Below are 19,128 nucleotides of genomic sequence, written 5' to 3'. Positions count from 1 at the left end.
GAAGGGAGGGAGGGTGGGAGGAAGGAAGGAAGGGAGAAAAGGAGTCAATTGTAAGTTGTGAGCCCAAGAATTTGATTGTCATATGTTATGTAGAAAGTTTCATGTGGTTCATTGAAAGTGGTTCACCCTTGTACTAACAGACCACCATGAAAATCTACTCTCATTTCTTGGCTGCACCTCTTTCGTGTCGAGGTTGCCAGCTCTGGTGAGACCCATCTATGACTCTTCCACACTTGAGACTCCTTTCCTTTTCTAAGGCCCTTCCTCTCATCATTATTTTTCAAGGCTCTGTTTCCTCCTCCCCCCATCCCGCCCCTTTAGACTTCATCCTTTCCTCTCAGTGCTTGTATTGCTTAGAGTCTGTGTCATATAATATAGCAGTTATAGTCTATCTTCCCTAGTTGGCTCTTCTCTTATTTGCTTCCCCCCATTTAATTCTTATTTTTAAAGCATTTCCTAGGTGTGAGTCTCCGTAGCAAGCATCTCAGGCTGCTCAGAAGCCTGCCACTCTGGTGCTAGTCACACCCCCTTGCCGTCTGTGTTCTGTGGACTGCTAACTATCTCAGCTGGGTCAGCTGGAAACGTGGATGTTGAAATAGTGCTTTAGAGCAGGCAGTTTATTTTGGAAAGATGTCCTCAGAAATGGAATAGTGACCAAGGGAATAGTGACAAAGAGAAGGAAGGAAAGCCACTCCAAGAGTAAGCTACAGAGTTGGTTTCCGCAGTATGCAACTGGTGCTTAATCCCTCAGGGAACTGTGGAATGTTTCTCAGAGTCCTCCACTTGAGATATGGAAGAGGGAGATATTTATCTACTGGCTCCCATCCCCCACTGGGCAAGTGTTGCTCCAGGAGTGCAAAGGCCCTCACTCTTCCAGGTTTGAGGTTGTGCCCAGAAGGCTGAGTAGGATCTGCAGGCTTCGTATGACCACCAGCAGCTGAGCAGCAAGAGCTCCTGGGTGCAGCTGAGGCTAGGGCTGTTGGGCCACACCTGTTGTGACAATCATCTGCACACAGTGGCTATACCAAAATGGTGGTCCAAAGAGATATGAAACTCAGTGTAGAGTACCTCCAATACCTCTTTCTCCCTTCCAGCATCTGGGCTATTTTCTAAGAAGTACCCCGAACCCCAGTTCTCTGAACCCCAGTTCTCTGGATTGCTAATGTTGAAATGTCACGGTTGGTTCTCATCTTTCTTGGGATTCTTTGCAAAACTAGTGGTCAGAGTTCTGGTGGTCATGACTGGTTTAGGTACACACGAGGAAAGGCTTCGAGATCTCCATCTGCTTATGGGAAAACTTTATGTTAGGAGTTCAGTAAGTCCTTCTTTCTGTCTTTTCCTCCACAAATATGTATACTTTTTATATGCCTGGTATTATCTCAGGCATTGCTAGCAATAATGGCAGCTCAATAGTTCCTCATTTCCCTTCTTCCTTGCTCCTTGTAAACACTTTCCATTTTCTCTCTGTATGGCTTTACTTATTCTAGGTACCTCATCCAAGTGGAATCACTCAGTGTTTTACCTTTAGTGTTTGGATTAATCCACCCAGCATGATGTGTTCCAGGTTCATCCATGTTATAACGTGTTTCAGAACTTTATTCCTTTTTAAGGTTGAATAATATTCCTCTGTGTATATGTGTCGCATTTTGCTTATCCATTCATCTGTTGTAGAATATTGAGATATTATCAACTTTTGGCTATTGTGAGTAAAGCTGCTTTGATCATTGGCACAAATATCTAGGTCACTGTAGATTTTGTGTTTTTTATCATTGTGCTGTGCACATTGCCTAGAAATGCCTAGAAGGTGCTCACTTATAGGGAGCACAATAATGTTTTATGTAGAAGACTCTTCCTTTTTTAAAATATTTTATTTTAGTTGTAGTTGGACACAATACCTTTTTTCTTTTATTTTTTTGTGGTTCTGAGGAACGAACCCAGGGCCCTGCTTGTGCTAGATGAGCGCTCTACTGCTGAGCCACAACTCAAGCCCCAAGACTCTTCTAATGGATAAACTAATAAGTGATGGTAAAGCAAAATTTAGGAACTTACAGACTCTATTCTTTTTTGAAGAAGTAAACTTAAACTGAATCTAATTTACTTAGTTTCACTTGTCAAAAGCAAGCTTTATGACCTCTTTATATTCTGAAATATTTTTAGGGTTCCTGCAGAATTTTTTGCAGGGTTTCCATCTACTGGTTTAAATACCCACTGTATTAGAAATTAAAACAGAAAAACTTTTTAAACAATTTAAATAATTGCATTTCATTAGTTGCTGGGGTGGCAATGTCATGTAGCCTCTGAAAAATGCCACTGTAAACTGTTAACAACTTTTTTTTTACTCCTTTGATGACATGGGTGGAACCCAGGGCCTCAAGCAAGCCAGGACAGAGCTCTACATGAAGCCATGTCCCTAGCCCCATTGTATGCTATGAAAGAATGAGAGTGAAAAAGATAATCTCATCTTATGAAAATGTTTTTGACCTTCCAAAGTGCTTGGAGTGTCTCTGGAGTTTGCAGGGTTCCCAGGCCGTACCTAGAAAACCAAAGTACTAGAGTTTAGTTCAGAAAAGTACAGTTGCTTTCTCTGATCACATACCTTGCCTGAAACTTGTTTTTTTGGGTTCGTACTAGTGTATTAGTCTTAGTTCAACTATAGGTGTCATGTGTCACAGCAAGCACATTCTTTGTAAAGCCAATTAAAATTTATAGAATTTAATTGTCTCTTTTTGAAAAAAATTGGAACCGCTTGGGTTGTGAATTTTTGGCTGCTTCAGGGGATACCAGGGATCGAACCCAGGGTTGTTTAATCACCAAATCACACATCCCCAGACCTTTTTTGTATTGTATTTAGAGAGAGGGTCTCTCTCTAAGTTGCTTTAGGGCCTTGCTAAGTTGCTGAGGCTGGCTTTGAACTTGTGATCTTCCTGCCTCAGCCTCCTGAGCTGCTGGGAAAAGTTAAGAATTCTTTATTCTGTTGATTGACTGTGAACTTCACTGTAGGGTGGTATGGGTAACTTAAATGCTACAATCTTGATTTTTTTTTCCCCTTTTGTACAGTGGTTAGGTGACTTTTCTTACCTCTTTCCTGGGAAGTGAAGCCCTGTCTGCTGGTTTCAGGGAGCAGAGTGGGAGAAGGGGACTGGAATGGCCTCAGTATCTGGATATTGGATCCAGGCTGGATGTTGACTATCGGTTCTATCCCTGTCCCTGTTTTGCTAGGCTTTCTTCTCTATCGTAGGACTTTGAATCTGGACACTGTATTTCCAGAGTACTTTGACAGCAGGATTCTGGTTTTGATTCTGCTAGTAAGAGATTTGGAAGGTAAAAGAAAGTGAAAAGCTACTATTACTCTTGCAGCTATGACCCATGGCGAATGTGACATTTTTCTGGCAGCTTCTGGGAGGCCCCCATGGGACTTGGAGCCATCTCAGTGATGGGGCACTTGAATCCCCTGTGCAGTTTCTTGTGATTTCTTAGACATTCTGATTTCCTGAACAACAGTGGTGGTTTTCCTGATCTTTCTTCTCATCACCCTTCCAAGGATTTTGTAAACTTTGAGTTTCCTGAATTAAATCTCTTCCTGTCTGAAATATCTAGAATAGTGTTTATATTTCTCACCAAATCTGGTTCACACACATTTTCTTAGTCACTGGATTATCAGATGGTACCTCTATTTTTAACGGAGCTCATTCTTGTACAGTCCTGAGACCTTTGCTGCTGTTGTTTCTGAGGTACTAGCGATTTAACCCACTAAGCTACATTCCCAGCCCTTTTTAATTTTGAGACAAGGTCTTGTTACATTCCCAGGGTGGCCTTGAATTTAGGATTCTCCTGTCTCAGCCTCCAGAGTAGCTGGGATCACAGGCATGTGCCACTGTGCCTGGCTGAAACCTGGCACAGGTGAGACTTTTGTTTTTACCTGCTTTAGAAGGGGTGGTGGTGGTGTGGGGGAGGGGCTGCTTGCAGTGGAGAGGGATCTGGGTCTCTGACCACTCTCTGGACAGATATTCAACCCTTCCTCCTTATTTTAGTCTCTGTTTTACCCCAACCAGGAGTTACCTGGAGTTGCCAGTGCCGGAGTCTTTTGGAAATTCTGGGGTGTAATCAGGTTGGATCTCGGCCTTCCTTGCTATTGGTCTAGGACTCAGCTGTCAGTCCCTCTCAGACCTTATCTAGTCACAGTCTAGCTTTATGGCTACAGTTTGTGTGTTTTTATTGGGGCTTCAGAAAGGAGAGAAATTAATGTCTGGGTGCCATCTGTCCTGTGTACCATAAAGTCCTACTTTTCCAAAGTAATTATCAAGAAGTCACTTGTGTCTGTTTTTTGGCAGGGGCTAATTACCTTTTAAGTAGAGTTCTGGGGTATAAGAGATGATACTGATCCTTCCAGGAAGGCTTTTTTGGGGAAATTCGTTGCCTTTTCTGGTCTGAATCTAGACTTTTGTTCAGTCTGAATTCTCGCTTCCTTCCCCTGCATTCCTGCTCCCAGCCTATGGCTCAGTTAAATATACTGTCATATAAATATACTTTCAGTGTTCCAGGTCAGGAGATGTACAAAATAATTCACTCTGCTTTCCTTTCCCTCTCTTTGTAATTTTTAAAATTGTAAAATACACATAACAAAAAAAATTTACTGTCTTAACTGTGTGTGTGTGTGTGTGTGTGTGTGTATTTGTGTATGTGTGCATGCATGAGGATATGCTTGCACGGGCTGGAGATTGAGCAAGGGCCTTGTGCATGCAGAGCTTGAGCTCTACCACTAAGTTCTCCCTTATTTCCCTTATTTATTTATTTTTTAAATAATTTTATGCTGTTTATTTAGTTTTTTTTTAAAAAAAATGTGGTGTTGGGGATTGAACCCAGTGCCTTAGATGTGCCAGGTAAGCTTTAGACCATGGAGCCACAACACCAGCCCCACCTTAACCATTTTTAAGTATACACTTCAGTGGCACCAAGCACCTCTGCATTGTCCTGAATTATCACCTCCATCACCTCCCAAAGCCTTTAGTTTTGCAAAACTGAAACTCCACCCATTAAACACTAACTCCTTCTTGGCCCCTTTCTTCATCCCTGGTGGCCACCACCCTTTCTGATTTTGGGTGGCTTGTGTAAATGCAGATGACGAGAGGCATGGTCTCTGTGGATGAAGAGGCCAGGACTCCATGATGCCACTCAACATTCAGTATTGTAGTGACCTGTGGAGGACACCCTTTGTCCCCATGCACCTCAGAGATGTGAACAAGGCTGCTATTTTTAGGGCTGGAACATCAGGACAATGCAACAATGACAAGAATTTAACGAATCCCAATGTGCCTCCAGCCTGAGAGGTTGCTTGAGGTGCAGAAGAACATGTGCTTTCCATGATAAGATTAAAAATGAGACATTTTGTTTGGGGTTAATTAGCAAGTATTACTGCTTATTTCGAGCCTATGTCATATGTTTATTATGAACCAAACATAGAACTAGGCACTTTTATGTACATCATCTCATTTAATTATGGTAGTAGTTGACTTGTAAGATACAGTTGTTACTGTTGCTGCTGTTTTACAGCAGAGAGGTTAGACAGTGTGTTAAAGGACTTGGTCAAGACTGGTGCCTGACAGAGACAGGAATGGAATCCTGATGTGTCTTGTAAGGGTAGACCCTGAAGCACTGACAGGATATTTACAGGGTGGCCCTTAAAATGTGTGCATTGAGGTTTCAGGTCTGGGAATAGTCAATAAATAAATTTGGAAAAGTTCCTGGATTGGACAATTGCATGGGATCTGAATAGGTGTCATTTTGGAGGAGGAAAGGACACAGGTATGGAGGTAGAGCCAAGCTTAGCGTGTGTGTGAGAGAGTGAGCTGTTTTATGGAAACTAGGGTCACTGGGGAGACAGAAGTGCAAGGCCGACTCCTCCATGAATTACAGAGATCAGTCTTGATAAGATTATGGGCCAGCCAGTTAGGAGCCAGAACAACGTGAGAATGCTAGTCATTTAGTGCTGCTGTTCTGGAAGTGGAGTGGATAGATGGGGAGGCTGGGACCTTGAATAAGAGTGTAGATAGGAGGCTGCTGTAGACTGGCAGGGAGTACTTGCCCCAGGGTGATGATGATGGGGACGGAGATCTGGGGTGTTGGGGGGGGTATACCCAATACAGAGTTTGATGAAAGATAAAAGGCTCAACTTAGGGACAGAATATACAGTATTGAAGGAGTGGGAGGAACTAAGGCTGACTTCCTCGCTGTAGCTTGGGAGGTGGAATGTGTCGAGGACCTAAAGAGGGAAGGTGAGCGAGTCAGTGCAAGCAGTGAAGGACTGAGTGGCCCCTGGGCAGTTGGCAACTGGAATGGAGCCCAGAGGTCAGGGTTTGGATTTCAGAGTCTGGAGATTCCTAGTTTAGAGACTGGATTTGTGAGTTCCAGGAGGCAATTGCATTGCAGGAGCCGTCGTACATGCAGTACATGGGGGCTTCCTGGTTCATGACAGACAGTCTGGAGTCAGCGTGCTGTGCATACACCACGCAGGCAGTTGGCCAAGAGGCAGAAGGTTCTTTAAGTGAATTGCAATTATGAAAACTTTCTCTTGCTTGAACCAAGTGTTGCTAATTCTTTGGGTGTGGCTGTACACATGGTGACCAGGACATAGATGTCTCAGTCCCCAGTAGTCCTTAGAAATAGTCTTGGTGGCTTGGCAGTGGGATTAGAGGATTGGTTGGCCACGAGGAAAGAGAACATACGGAGCAGGATGGGGGGCGGGGGGAGATATAGGAAGCGGGGTGAACAGGTTGCATTTTTGGGGTAAAACTTCTGAATTGATCCTTTGAATGTGACATTTGGTGGGTTCTGTCATTGACTGTTCTTCTTCTGGAAGAAACCTTGGTTGTTGTGGGTTATCTCTCCAGGGTCCCAGTTTAATTGCTGGACACCATTTGATGAGAGTAGGTATCCTGTGGGGACAGTAACCCTTGGGTTATTTCACTAACATCTCAGAGCCCTGTCCCTTGGGTCTTGAAACTGTTTCATCAGGGAGCTGTCAGCCAGGAGTGGCCACCTCCCAGGGCCCCCGCTGTCCACTGGAGTTGGAGGAGTGGAGACCTCTCTTCCTCACGGGAAAGCCTGGCAGAGCACCTGGCACAGGCCACTCACTTGAGTGGGGTGGCTCTCCTTGGCCTGCCCCTCCTGCTTTCCTTGAACTAAACAGCCTTGGAAAAAAAGGAGAAACTGCTCTTTTCTTCAGGCCCTCGCAACCATGTCTGTGCTTGCTGACAGCCACCCACCTGTCTCTTGCCACCAAAATGACATCTGCTTCTCAGAGGCACGAGGCAGCCTGTGGGGGCCAGGCTGGACTGGATCCAGACTCCCTCACCTTACTATTTGGTAGCCACATGACTTCAGCAAGGGCTTGGCGTTTACTGAATTTTTCCAAGCCTGGGCTTTCCTCTCTCTAGGACCTGCCTGCAGGGTTGTTGTCACCAGGCTGCTTGTGAAATGCTGGTAATGCTGTCGTCCCTCACTCTGTAGCCAGAGGGTCTGTGGTGGAAGGAGATGACCCTTTTCTTGGAGGTAGGGCAGGGGGATTCCCCTGAGAAGAAGGTGGCATGGTGATCAAAGGGTCTTGGGGTTGCCAAAGAGAGAGATCCTGTGTGTGACAATCTTGCATGAAGGTTTGTTCTATAGTGAATACCACAGCCATGAGTAGTTGCTGGCCTCTTTGAGGAGAGTTTAGCTCAGGGCTATTATCCATACTTAAATCAGCTCAGAGTGATGGGCTTTATGAGTTAGCCTGGAAACCCAGTCCTCGTGGCTAGCATAGTTTATCAGGGGAAATGCATCCTGAAGAAAGCCATTAGTTTTTTTTTTTTTAATGTTTTTATTAGTGAGTGCATTATAATTATACATAGTAGTGGGATTCATTGTGACAATCATGCATGCACACAACGTAATGTGGTTCATTTCATTCCCAAGCACTTCTCCCTCAGTCCCCTTCCTCTACTGGTATCCCTTCTATTTATTTATTTTAATTGATGCATAATAATTATGCATAAGAGTGGGATTCATTGTGATATATCCATACATGCACATAGTATAATTTGGCCAATTTAATTCCCTAATACCTAACCTTTCACACCCTTCCTCTCTCTGCATTGATCTCTTCTTTTACTCTACACTTCTCCCTTTTATTTTCATGAGATCCCTTTTTCATTCCTTTTCTTCTCTGGAGTTTCTGTATATGAGAGAAAACCTTTGATTTTTCTCAGTCTGGCTTATTTCACTTTGCAAGATGTTCTCCAGTTTCATCCATTTACCAGCAAATGACATAACTTCATTCTTCTTTATTAAGTAGAACTCCATTGTGAATATAGACCACATTTTCTTGATCCTTTCATCTGTTGACAGGCACCTGGGCTGGCTCCACAACTTGGCTATTGTGAATTGCACTGCTGTAAACACAGGGATGCATGAATTACTACAATATGCCGATTTTAAATACTAAGGAGTGGAAGAGCTGGGTCATGTGCTAGAAAACCATCAGTCTTAAAAAATGAAAATAAAGGACTAGCAAAGGGTGTCCCGTTGACAAGGTAGTTTCACATTTTTCTTTTTTTACATATAAGCTGGGAACTGCATTTATGGGTTATAGCTTCACTTTAGCACAGCTGAAGGTGCTGAGCTCAGAGTCTTCTGAGCTTCATCTACCAGTGGCTCTTATAGTGCCATTTGTCCTGTGAGCATTGTGATAGAGGCCCCTCATTTTCTCCTCAGCCCTTCCCCAGAGGTTGCCGGTGACAACATCCTCATTGCTCAAAATACTTATAGCGAGGACTCAGTTTTCTATTTAAGAAAAAAGTGAATAAATGACACTTCAATAAAGCAGTACATTTATAGAGGCATCAAATCCTAGTTGTTTGGACTCTGCGGTAATTTAGTGCATCCAGGCTGAGCAAGGTGTAGGAGTCCTCTGGATAAAGAAATCTAACTTTCCAAGTGAGAGCACACTTCAAGAATCATTACTGCCTTCACATTTCTCTTCCCCCCATTTTGTTTTTGACTGGCATTTAACCCAGGCCCTTTACCATTGAGCCTCATCCCTATCCCTATATCTTTTCTTAACAATTCAGGGCCACAATCATGATTTATCAATGTTTAGCAGAAAGACCTAGACTCTCTTGGGATTACATTCATTTTTTTTTCTTCTTAGTTTAGGTAAACAAATTTATTTCAGTGGCTTTTCTGTTGAAACCAAAGTTTTGGATTTTGCAAATACTGTGTTTTGGTAATTCTGTTTTACAAATTCCTTGTTATCCAGCCTGTTTTCTGATAATGCTTTTTCTTTATTTCATTTCCCATTTCTATGTGTCTCATGCCTGCTGCCCTTGATCTGGAACCTTGTTTTACTTTTTATTACACCTTTATGCCTCATCTGCATGTACTTAATGTTTGCATTTTTAAAATTGCCTGGTTTACTCTAGAAGCCAGAATGTCCTGGGATCTGTGCTCTGGATATTGTAATATCTGAATGCATGTCTGCCATTCATATATGGAAATACCCCAGTGGTACTTACAGGTAGATGGTTGCTTGGTGAAAGCAGGAGTTGGACAGAGAGTGATGGGGTGTCTTATGGCATAAGGAGTCAAACCAGTTAGCAGTTGTCCTGAATTCCACCCTTTCCACTCCTCCCTACATCTGACCTGTGTTCTATGTCCATGGGTGCTGTTCTAAAATTATCTCCTAAATCTGCCTAAGTTGCCCCCTCTCTGCTGTGAGCCCCTTTCCCTCTTTCTATCGCCACCTCTCCCAGGCTAAGCTACATCTGGCCTTGATTAGACATAGGCTATCTACAAGAACTTTCTGGGCTGGGGATGTAGTTTAGTGGTAGAACACTTGCCTGTATCAGCACTGTCCAGTAGAGTGGCCACTAGCTGCACGAAGCACAGTGAGCACTTAGTGTGTGGCGAGTGTGTGCAATTGAGAAACTGAACTTTTAATTTAACTTTGATTACCCTCCTGTGGCTGGTGGCTGCTGTATTGGACAGTGTGAAGCTAGACTGTACAGTAACCTCTTCACTGTATGCTTTCTTGACCTCTTCCCTATGATTCTTCCTCAGTAGCCAGAGTGATCTTTTAAGAATGTAGATGAGACTGGAAAGCCCTTCAGAGGCTGTGCATCCTGATTAGAGTAAAGCCCAGCTCCTCTTCTACCCATTCTACTGTCTTTCCTATTCCTAACCTCCCTCTCTTCTCATTTCCCTTTTTCTTATCCACTGAACTTCTATACCCCCACCTTATTTGTGTTAGCATCATACATGTCAGAGAGAGCATTCAGCCTTTGGTTTTGTGCCCAGCCCTTTTAAATCTTTTATTTAGAAACAGAGTCTTGCTAAGTTGCTGAGGCTGGCGTTGAACTCGTGATCCTCCTGCCTCAGCCTCCCAAACTGCTGGGATTGCAGGTGTGTGCCATTGGTCCTCTTATCCCTGCCAGAAGTTATCTTCTACATCTTTTTTCTCTCCCCTAAGGAGATGTAAACATAAGGGCAGGGCCTTGCTGTGTCTATTGTCATTTGTGGATTGTGGAGGGACTGAAGCCCTTGGCTGCCCCACATCCATCAACTTCTCTTGTCCCCTGGAGGTGACATGACAGCATCCTTCTCTTTCACAGCTTGTTTTCCAGATTCCACACCTATCACCCCCTTCTGCAGTTGAGGATGGCTTCCAGCTGGGGTAGTGTTCTCCATCAGTTTAGTTTTTTTCTCAGTTGTAATTACATTCTTTTCTCCCTCCGAGATTATACTCCTTATTATCTCTATTTTACTTGTACATTCCCAGATTTCCTTAGCTACAAATCTCAAGATAATCTCTTAGTTATTTCAACCATCATTTTTTTTTGAGGGGTACCAGGGATTGAACTCAGGGCCACACAACCACTGAGCCACATCTCCAGCCCTATTTTGTGTTTTATTTAGAGACAGGGTCTCAATGATTTTCATAGTGCCTCACTTTTGCTGAAGCTGGCTTTGCACTCCAGAGCCTCCTGCCTCAGCCTCCCGAGTCTCTGGGATTATAGGCATGAGCCACTGCTCCCAGCTCAACCATACTTTTTTTTTTCTTTAAATATTTTATTAGTTGTTGGTGGCCCTTTATTTATTTTTATGTGGGGCTGAGAATCGAACCCAGTGCCTCACACATGCTAGGCAAGTGCTCTACCCTGAGCCACAACCCCAGCCCTCAGCCCTACTTTTTGAGTAGTAAGAATATATAGCACCTCAAAGCTGTGCAGTTGGGTTGCTGAAACCAGGGAAATCAAATAAAGGGAACATTCAAAGACTGTTCCATTCTGTGTACCTATATTTGGGTTCTAAATACATTCAGTTAAGAAAAATTTGTTGTTTTTTTTTAAATTAAAAAAAAATCCATTCTTGAAGAACCTAAAAATGCCAAAAGACAACATGAAAAACATCCCGCCTTATCCTTCCATGTTGAGATAACGTCATCATATGCCAGGAAGAGGGAACATCTTGTGTGTGTTATAACATCCCAATGCTGTTTATTTTACCTTCTTTCTTTATTCAAAAAAAAATACAACGCACATATTTTCTATCAGTAAATGTTCATGCAATGTCAATTTTAAGTGGCTGATGAGTATCGCCTTTCAGGGATATGCCATAAATTATTAATCATTCAGGTCACTACCTTTCAAAACTCCAAAAAAAGCAAATTTAGTTAATTTTCTTCTTCTTCTTTTTTTTTTAAACAGCTGATGTTCTCGAAAACACCATGCCCTTGTCCCTTGTCTCTTTTGCAAGGGAGTGTGAGTCACAGTGCTCCATGGTGTTAGTATGCAATTTGTGCTGGATGTGGATTTATTGTGACTCCATCTCCCCACCTCATGTTTCTCTTTATGGCAGTGACCTCTTGTTTTGCACAGGAGACTCCATCCTGTGGTTATGAAAACAAGCACTGCTCACGACTGTTTCCTGAGTGCGTTGCTCACATGTGCTCATTCTCTCTTCCTGTCTCCAAGAAACACCACGGTAAACAGAGTTCTCTGAACACCTACTGATTGACAATGCGGTGTATTTTTGTCCAGACTTCTGAAAGTGACCATAGCCAGAGAGACCTGAAAAGCTAGCTGGCACCTCATCAAGCTGTTTTTCCACACATGGCCACCTCTTGAATTTTGATGGTCCCTATTGTTTAGTTTAGCCAAGACGTAGGTACCAATGCCCAGAGTAAGTGTTTAGAAATTTCTGCATCAATTTGACATTGCAGCCACATCCAGGTGTGTGATCAGTGCATTTGTTTGAACAGGGTAGAGATGCATTTGGATTTTGTGGCACTCGTGTGCGAGAAAGTCCATACCTGGTCCCATCTGTGACTGAGTCATGTGCAGTGGGACCACGCAGTAAATGAAAAACACAGCAAAGCCGGTTTGTCATGCAGCGCAATAGTTTGGGAAGCACTACTCCAGACCAACAAGAAATAGTTGGGGGTGCCAGGGAAATAGCTCAATTGTTTTGTTTGCCTCTCATGCACAAGGCCCTGGGTTCAATCCCCAGCACCACCACACACACACACAAAAATCAGTTTCACTTCAGACCTTTTTCACTGTGTGGCCTCCCTCCCTTTGTCCCCTTTCCCACTTCTCAGCTTGATGTTGCTCCTTTCATTGACATTATTTTTCTGTATGCATTTTACATGACCCTATACACATTTTTATACGATTATGCACACTTAAGTTCATCACTTAAAATAACGTTATTGTACTCTATTGTTTCAACACCATAGTATCTTAGCCCCTCTATCTGGGACCATTGTTACCTTTTCTTTTTAAGAAATAGTGCAGCTGTGAATATTTTTGTACAAATTAGCATTTTTCCCATTTTTTTTTTGTTCCTGACATTTGTACCCAAAGAGATATACTGCATCAGAGGGTCAGTTTTCTTGTTCTCTAGAAAAATCTGAACTGATTTATATTGTGGGAGTACATTTTCAGGTCTTCTCTGTGATTTTAGGCTGTGCAATTTTAATTTTTGCTGGTTTAGTAGGCATATATATGTGCCTCAATATTGTTTTAATATGCTTATTTCAGGAGGTTGTGAGGAAGTGATGATTTGATTTTTGTATTTTGGCACAAAATCAAATGTGTGAAAATCTCTTATCAAGGTGAACTTGAATGTTGATGTCTTGTAATTTTATCAGGTCTTACATAGTTTGGATATGAGCTTCTGGTCATGATAGATTACATCTTTCCCCTTTCTGCTATTGTTTTCTGTTTGTTCCATGACATTTTTAGTGTAAAACTCTTTTATTAGTATTTACATTTTAATACTGAGTTATGTCATCTCTGATGATATCCTTTATTCTTGGCCAGAAATTATTTTCTACTTCAGAAGTGGAATAAAAAGGGTATTCTGTTATTTTCTAGGCTGTATTTTTAATTTTTTTTTTTTTTTTTACTTTTGAAGTGCTGGGGCTGGAGTCTAGGGCCCTGTGCACACTGAGCATGTGCTTTACTACTGAGCCATACCGGCCCCCTTCTGTCAATTTTTATTAGTGATATTTCTCCCTTTTGTTTCTTACAGTTTGACATATATTAAGCGATTATCACAAAATATATCTATTTCTGGATTTTATATTTTATGCTATCATTTATTTTAAAAATCAACTTAATATGTATTTCATTTATAATCTGTTTTATGTTTATTTTATCATTTTGTGGTACTGGTGATTGATCCCAGGGTCTTGTGCTTGCTGAACACTTGTTGTATCTTGCGTTATACCCTCAGCTATGATGCAGTGTATTTTTTGGTAAGGTTTATGACTATGACAGAGAACATGTTTATTTTTAAAAAAAACTTTTGAAAACACCTAATCAAATGTAATATGTTGTCTTTTGTTAAATGACTTTCTAATTTTATCTAAATGATCTCATTTAAGAGGAAAAATCTAGAAGCACATGCTATATAATAGTTTATGGGTTTTATTGCATACTATTTTGCAGACAAGTTTTAAAAATCCATTTGCAAGTGTTTGTTACTAGTATATAAAATAGCCATTTACTGTTATCAGTTAAGTCATATCCTATGACCTTGCTAAATTCACTTATTTCTTCATAATCTTTATATCTTTTATCTCTGTCTTTACTCTTATTTGCCTTTTTTCAATCTACATGCTACAGTAACAGACACATAGTTGAGCTAATGCTGTTACAATGTTCTTGTTGTGACAGGACTCCTCCAGAGCCTGGTTTATAAACCACAGATACAGTGGTGGAGATTTTCATTATTAGAAACCTAAAAAAAAATTAATCCTGAGTTATTGGAACTTTAAAGATTACTTTTTATATATTTGCAATGAGCATTAACATCTGTTTTGATATTATCATTTGTATTCTACTGAAATGCAGTATAAGGAATTTTGATAGGTCGTTTGACAGGTGTTTCAGAAGTCCATTTTTTGTTATCGGAGGGGTGAGATTAACAGAAGCTTAATGAAATCCACTTCCTTGGAGGAAAGGTGTCTGCTTTCATAGCTTGTGTTTATAGAGAAGAATGCTAAGCAAAGTGAAAAGAAAAAAAAAAAGAGAGAGAAAGATGAAGTTGAGATTGAGAATTAAGTATCAAAATGTGAACAGTATCTTTGCTCGTTTTAGTTTGTGTCTTTAATTCAATAAAGGTGTGTGCTTTGAAATGAGAGAAAAACATAGATTCAAATCTAACCCTGACAATTCCAAGCTGTGTGAGCTTGGGAAAGTGATTTATCCAGAGCGTGTTTTGTTTGTTTGTTTGTTTGTTTTTAAACTATAAAGATGAAAATACTTATAAGCAGCTTGCAGTGGTTAGTATTAGAAATAATATACCAAATGAAGCTGGCACATATTGCGCACCTAGTAAACCTAGCTAGGATTATTATAGGACTCTACCCTTTATTATTTACTTTTCAAGTTATTTATTTATTAAATTGTTATAATTTTATTCATATTTATTTATTCATGTGTACACAAATGAAGGAAGCAATATCTTTGAAGAACCCTGTCCTGCTAAAAATATCTAACACTTTGTGTTCCTGGACACTTGCACTGATGAATGTGGAGGAAAGTGATTAAAATATGACAGTGACTGGGGCTGGGGATGTGGCTCAAGCGGTAGCGCGCTCGCCTGGCATGCGTGCAGCCTGGGTTCCATCCTCAGCACCACATACAAACAAAGATGTTGTGTCCGCCGAAAACTAAAAAATAAATATTAAAAAATTCTGTCTCTCTTCTCTCTCTTTAAAAAAAAAAACAACTTTAAAATATGACAGTGACAATGATGTCAGACCCTTTGCCAAATTTCTTTCCCTTCCTCTCCTTACCCCCTTTTGAAGAGTCAGACAAGCCTGTTATTTTCCAGGGTTTCTGAGGCTCTCACCTGACTGTGAAGGTTGTCTGCATTTGCTAAATGGAGGGCTCAGCTGTCCAGGAACACCCGCCACTCAGGGCTGGACTGTGAGTCATTGGGGGTCACTGCAGATCACTGCAAGAGCCAAGGGGACGTTCAGCAGGCTTTGTCTCCAAGATTTATCTCTCTTTCCCTTCCCTTTTTCTGACTTCTTGGCCAGGCATCCTTGGCTAATGTTATATCCTGTCTCTTTCTTCTAGAACTCTGAAGGTGGACTCTATGTATGCATGAATACATTCTTGGCCTTTGGAAGGGAACATGTTGAAAGACATTTTCGAAAAACTGGACAGAGTGTGTACATGCACCTGAAAAGACATGTGCGAGAGGTGAGATGAACATTTTTGGAGAACTTGATTTAATATCTTCCCTGCAGCATTGTCTTAGCATGTTTTATCATACAGAGAGTTTACTATGCCTGCATAAATTCTGATTCTCCTGGATGATGGAATTAAAAACTGTACTGTTTGTAGAAATGCATGGATTGTCCCCAAACCTAATCTTAACCAGTTTTCTTTTCTTCCTCTAGAGCTCTGATTGGAGTTGTCTTAACATAAGTTAAGACAAGGATTAACTGGGTAGAAAAAATAAATTTAAGTTTAACTGGGTACAGTGACACATTGCCTCTAATCCCAGTGACTCAGGAGGCTTCGAGTTTGAGACCCGCCTTAGCAACGAGGCTGTAAGCAACTTAGTGAGGCCCTGCCTCAAAATAAAAAATAAAAAGCGTTGGGGATGTGGCTCAGTGGTAAAGTGCCTTTGGGTTAAATCCTCAGTGCTAAAAATATATAAATAAAAATAAATTTAAAAATGTAGAAAAGTATAGAAAATAATGCCGGAGATACTCATCATAGACCTCAAAGTCAGAACTGAAAACATTAAATGCTGTTGCTTCAGAATAGTTTTTTCCTCCTTTTTTAAAAAATTTATTTTTTATTGATGGATTATAACTATTCCATAATAGTGGGATCATTATACTTTTTTTCCTTTTTTTTTAATTGATAGGAATGTAGCTTTCCTTCCCTCCTAGGTGAAAGAATCACACCATTACTGTGAATCACTTTTTCTCATTCTCATACATGTCATTATATTTTATTTAAATATGTGTATTCACGAACAATGCATGGTATAACTTCATGTATTTAAAGATGTAGATACATGTGATCACACTTCTACTTATATTTCTGTGTAGTTTTCCCTCTCAATGTTGTTTTGGAATCTATCCATGTTGAATTGCATCTGGATATACTTAGTTATTTTAGTAGTTATTTGGTATTCCATCTTATGAGTATCTTGTAATTTCTACTAGTCTCATTGATAAAGTTAAATAGTTTCTTTCTTTCTTTCTTTCCTATTATAAACAATGCAATAATATATACACTTCTCCTGGGGGTACACATGCAAGATTTCTTTAGGAAATATATCTTAGAAATGGTATTGCTGACTTATGAGTGCATTTATCTTTATTTTTATTAGATGAAGATAAATGCCTCCCTAGAGTGATTACACCAACTTGTTCCCCTGTCTGCAGTGATTTTGAATTACTGTTTTCCCATACGCTCACCAGCCCTTAGCCAGACTTTTTTTTTATCATTATTTTTAAAATATTTATTTAGTTGTAGGTGGACACAACACCTCTATTTCATTTCCATGTGATGCTGAGAATTGAATTCAGTTCTCCACGCATGCTAGGCAAGCGCCCCACCCTTGAGCAATAACCCCAGCCCTTAGCCAGACTTTTGATTTTTGCCAGTCTATTGGTTATGAATTGACACCTAAGTATTTATCATTTCCTTTTTTGGGGGTTGAACACCTTTTTGTGTATTTATTGTCCATTTTATTGTTTTCTTTCTTTCCTGATTTGCCTATTTATGTTTTTTTGCCTCTTTCTTTGTGGTTTATCTTTTTCTTTGTAAGTTTAATGAACTCTTTTTTCATTCTGGGTACCAAATCTTTGCCTGTTATATGCAAAATTTTCTTATGGTCTGTGTTTTATCTTTTGTCTTTTTACTTTTTTTTTTTTAATGGTAAGTGGTAGATACCCACGTATTTTTTTTTTCTACATTTTTTTATTGGCACATTGTAGCTGTATATAATGATGGGATTTGTTGTTACATATTCATACGTGCACACAATATAACGAAATAATTTGGCTGATAGTCTTTTCACATTTTTTATGAAAACAATTTGTGGAGTTTTAAATTAAATTGTAGTTAGGTTTACTAAACTTTTTTTCCTATAAGTTATGCCTTTTGTATCTTTCTAAAAAACTGTTTCAGAACTGAAGGTCATAAAGTATTTCTTCTAGTAGTTTGATTTTTTTTTTTTTAAATTTTAATATTTATTTATTAGTTTTCGGCAGACACAACATCTTTGTTGGTATGTGGTGCTGAGGATCGAACCCAGGCCGCACGCATGCCAGGCGAGCGCGCTACCGCTTGAGCCACATCCCCTGCCCTAGTAGTTTGATTTTTAAAGCAAGTATATGCATATATGTATGAGAATGTTCTAAAATTTTAAGTTTTGAAATTTTGTATAATTTATTTTCATATTTGTATAAAGTAATCTATTTTTTTCTATGTTGATAACTGGCTGTCCCACTACTAATAAAGTATTGCTTTTCAGAATGGTTGATTCATGGTGCCATCTCTTTTTTTTTTTTTACTGTAGATGACAAGATACCTTGATTTTATGTGGTACTGAGGATCGAACCCAGTGCCTCACACATGCTAGGCAAACGCTCTGCCACTGAGCTCTAGCCCCAGCCCCTATAGTGCCATCTTTTTTATATTGTAGCTTGACATTCATACTGTGGTCATATTGGGACTCTTGCTTGTGTTCTATCTTATTCGTCTCAGCATATCTGGTAGCGCGAGCACTCTTTACATGTTTGTTTTCTCCCCAGAACTTTGTTGGGTATTTTTGAACATTTATTTTTCTAAAATGGACTTTGGAATCAGTTCATCTGGGTAAAAAAAGTCCTATTGTGATTTCGATCACATTCACATTAACTTCATAGAGCAACCTATAATCCACATTGCAAGGATTATTGTTGGGAGTTTCATGAGGGCCTGGACTTTGTCTGCTTTGTTCATTTCTGTGTGTTAGCATGAATAGTTCTTAGCATATAGTAGGTGTTTCACAAATATTTATCGAATGGCCATTTGACTTGACTTTTCTCTATTCAGGTCTTTTATTTTGCTCAATAATATTTTGTAATTTTTGGTAAAGGGACTTATATTTTGTTAGTTTTTTAGGAAACTTATAATTTTTTTTACTAACGTGACCTCTGTCTTTTATTTCTTACAAGTTTCGTTACTTATTAATTTTACAAGTTTCGTTACTTATTGATGTTGTGTTATATAATTGGTTAATGATTGGGTATGTTATTATTTCAAGTGCCCGTTTTATTAGTCCTAATAGTTTGTAGACTATCTTTCATCTTCTAGTCAATTTTGATTTGAATTTTATTTAGTCTCTCACCTTTGCCTACCTAATATGTTCTTGGTTTAACAGAAAGACCAGGAGGTCAGATAAGTCACACATTCAAAGATTAGCTTTAAAATAATTTAATTTGGGCCTGACATATGAGATTTACATTCACTACTACTGTTGGGTCCTAAATTGCACTTCTTTTTTTTTGGGCAGGGGAGTGTTGCTGGTATGGAGTTTGAACTCAGGGGCACTCTACCACTGAGCCACATGCCC

General features: G+C 40.1%; 1 protein-coding gene across 1 annotated transcript in view; it reads left to right on the top strand.

Annotated features, from left to right (window-relative positions):
- Usp13 (ubiquitin specific peptidase 13) overlaps nucleotides 1-19,128 on the top strand; it is a 101,237-nt gene that overhangs the window by 4,201 nt on the left and 77,908 nt on the right. The window contains exon 2 of the mRNA XM_015494234.2: nucleotides 15,624-15,749. Within this exon, the coding sequence (XP_015349720.1) occupies nucleotides 15,624-15,749 (126 nt within the window). The remainder of the gene's footprint in view (nucleotides 1-15,623; nucleotides 15,750-19,128) is intronic.

The sequence above is a fragment of the Marmota marmota genome, unplaced genomic scaffold, assembly GCF_001458135.2.
Source record: "Marmota marmota marmota unplaced genomic scaffold, marMar, whole genome shotgun sequence".
Taxonomy (NCBI): domain Eukaryota; kingdom Metazoa; phylum Chordata; class Mammalia; order Rodentia; family Sciuridae; genus Marmota; species Marmota marmota.
Note: the sequence above shows the minus strand (reverse complement) of the source record. Positions and strands in the feature narration are given on the sequence as shown.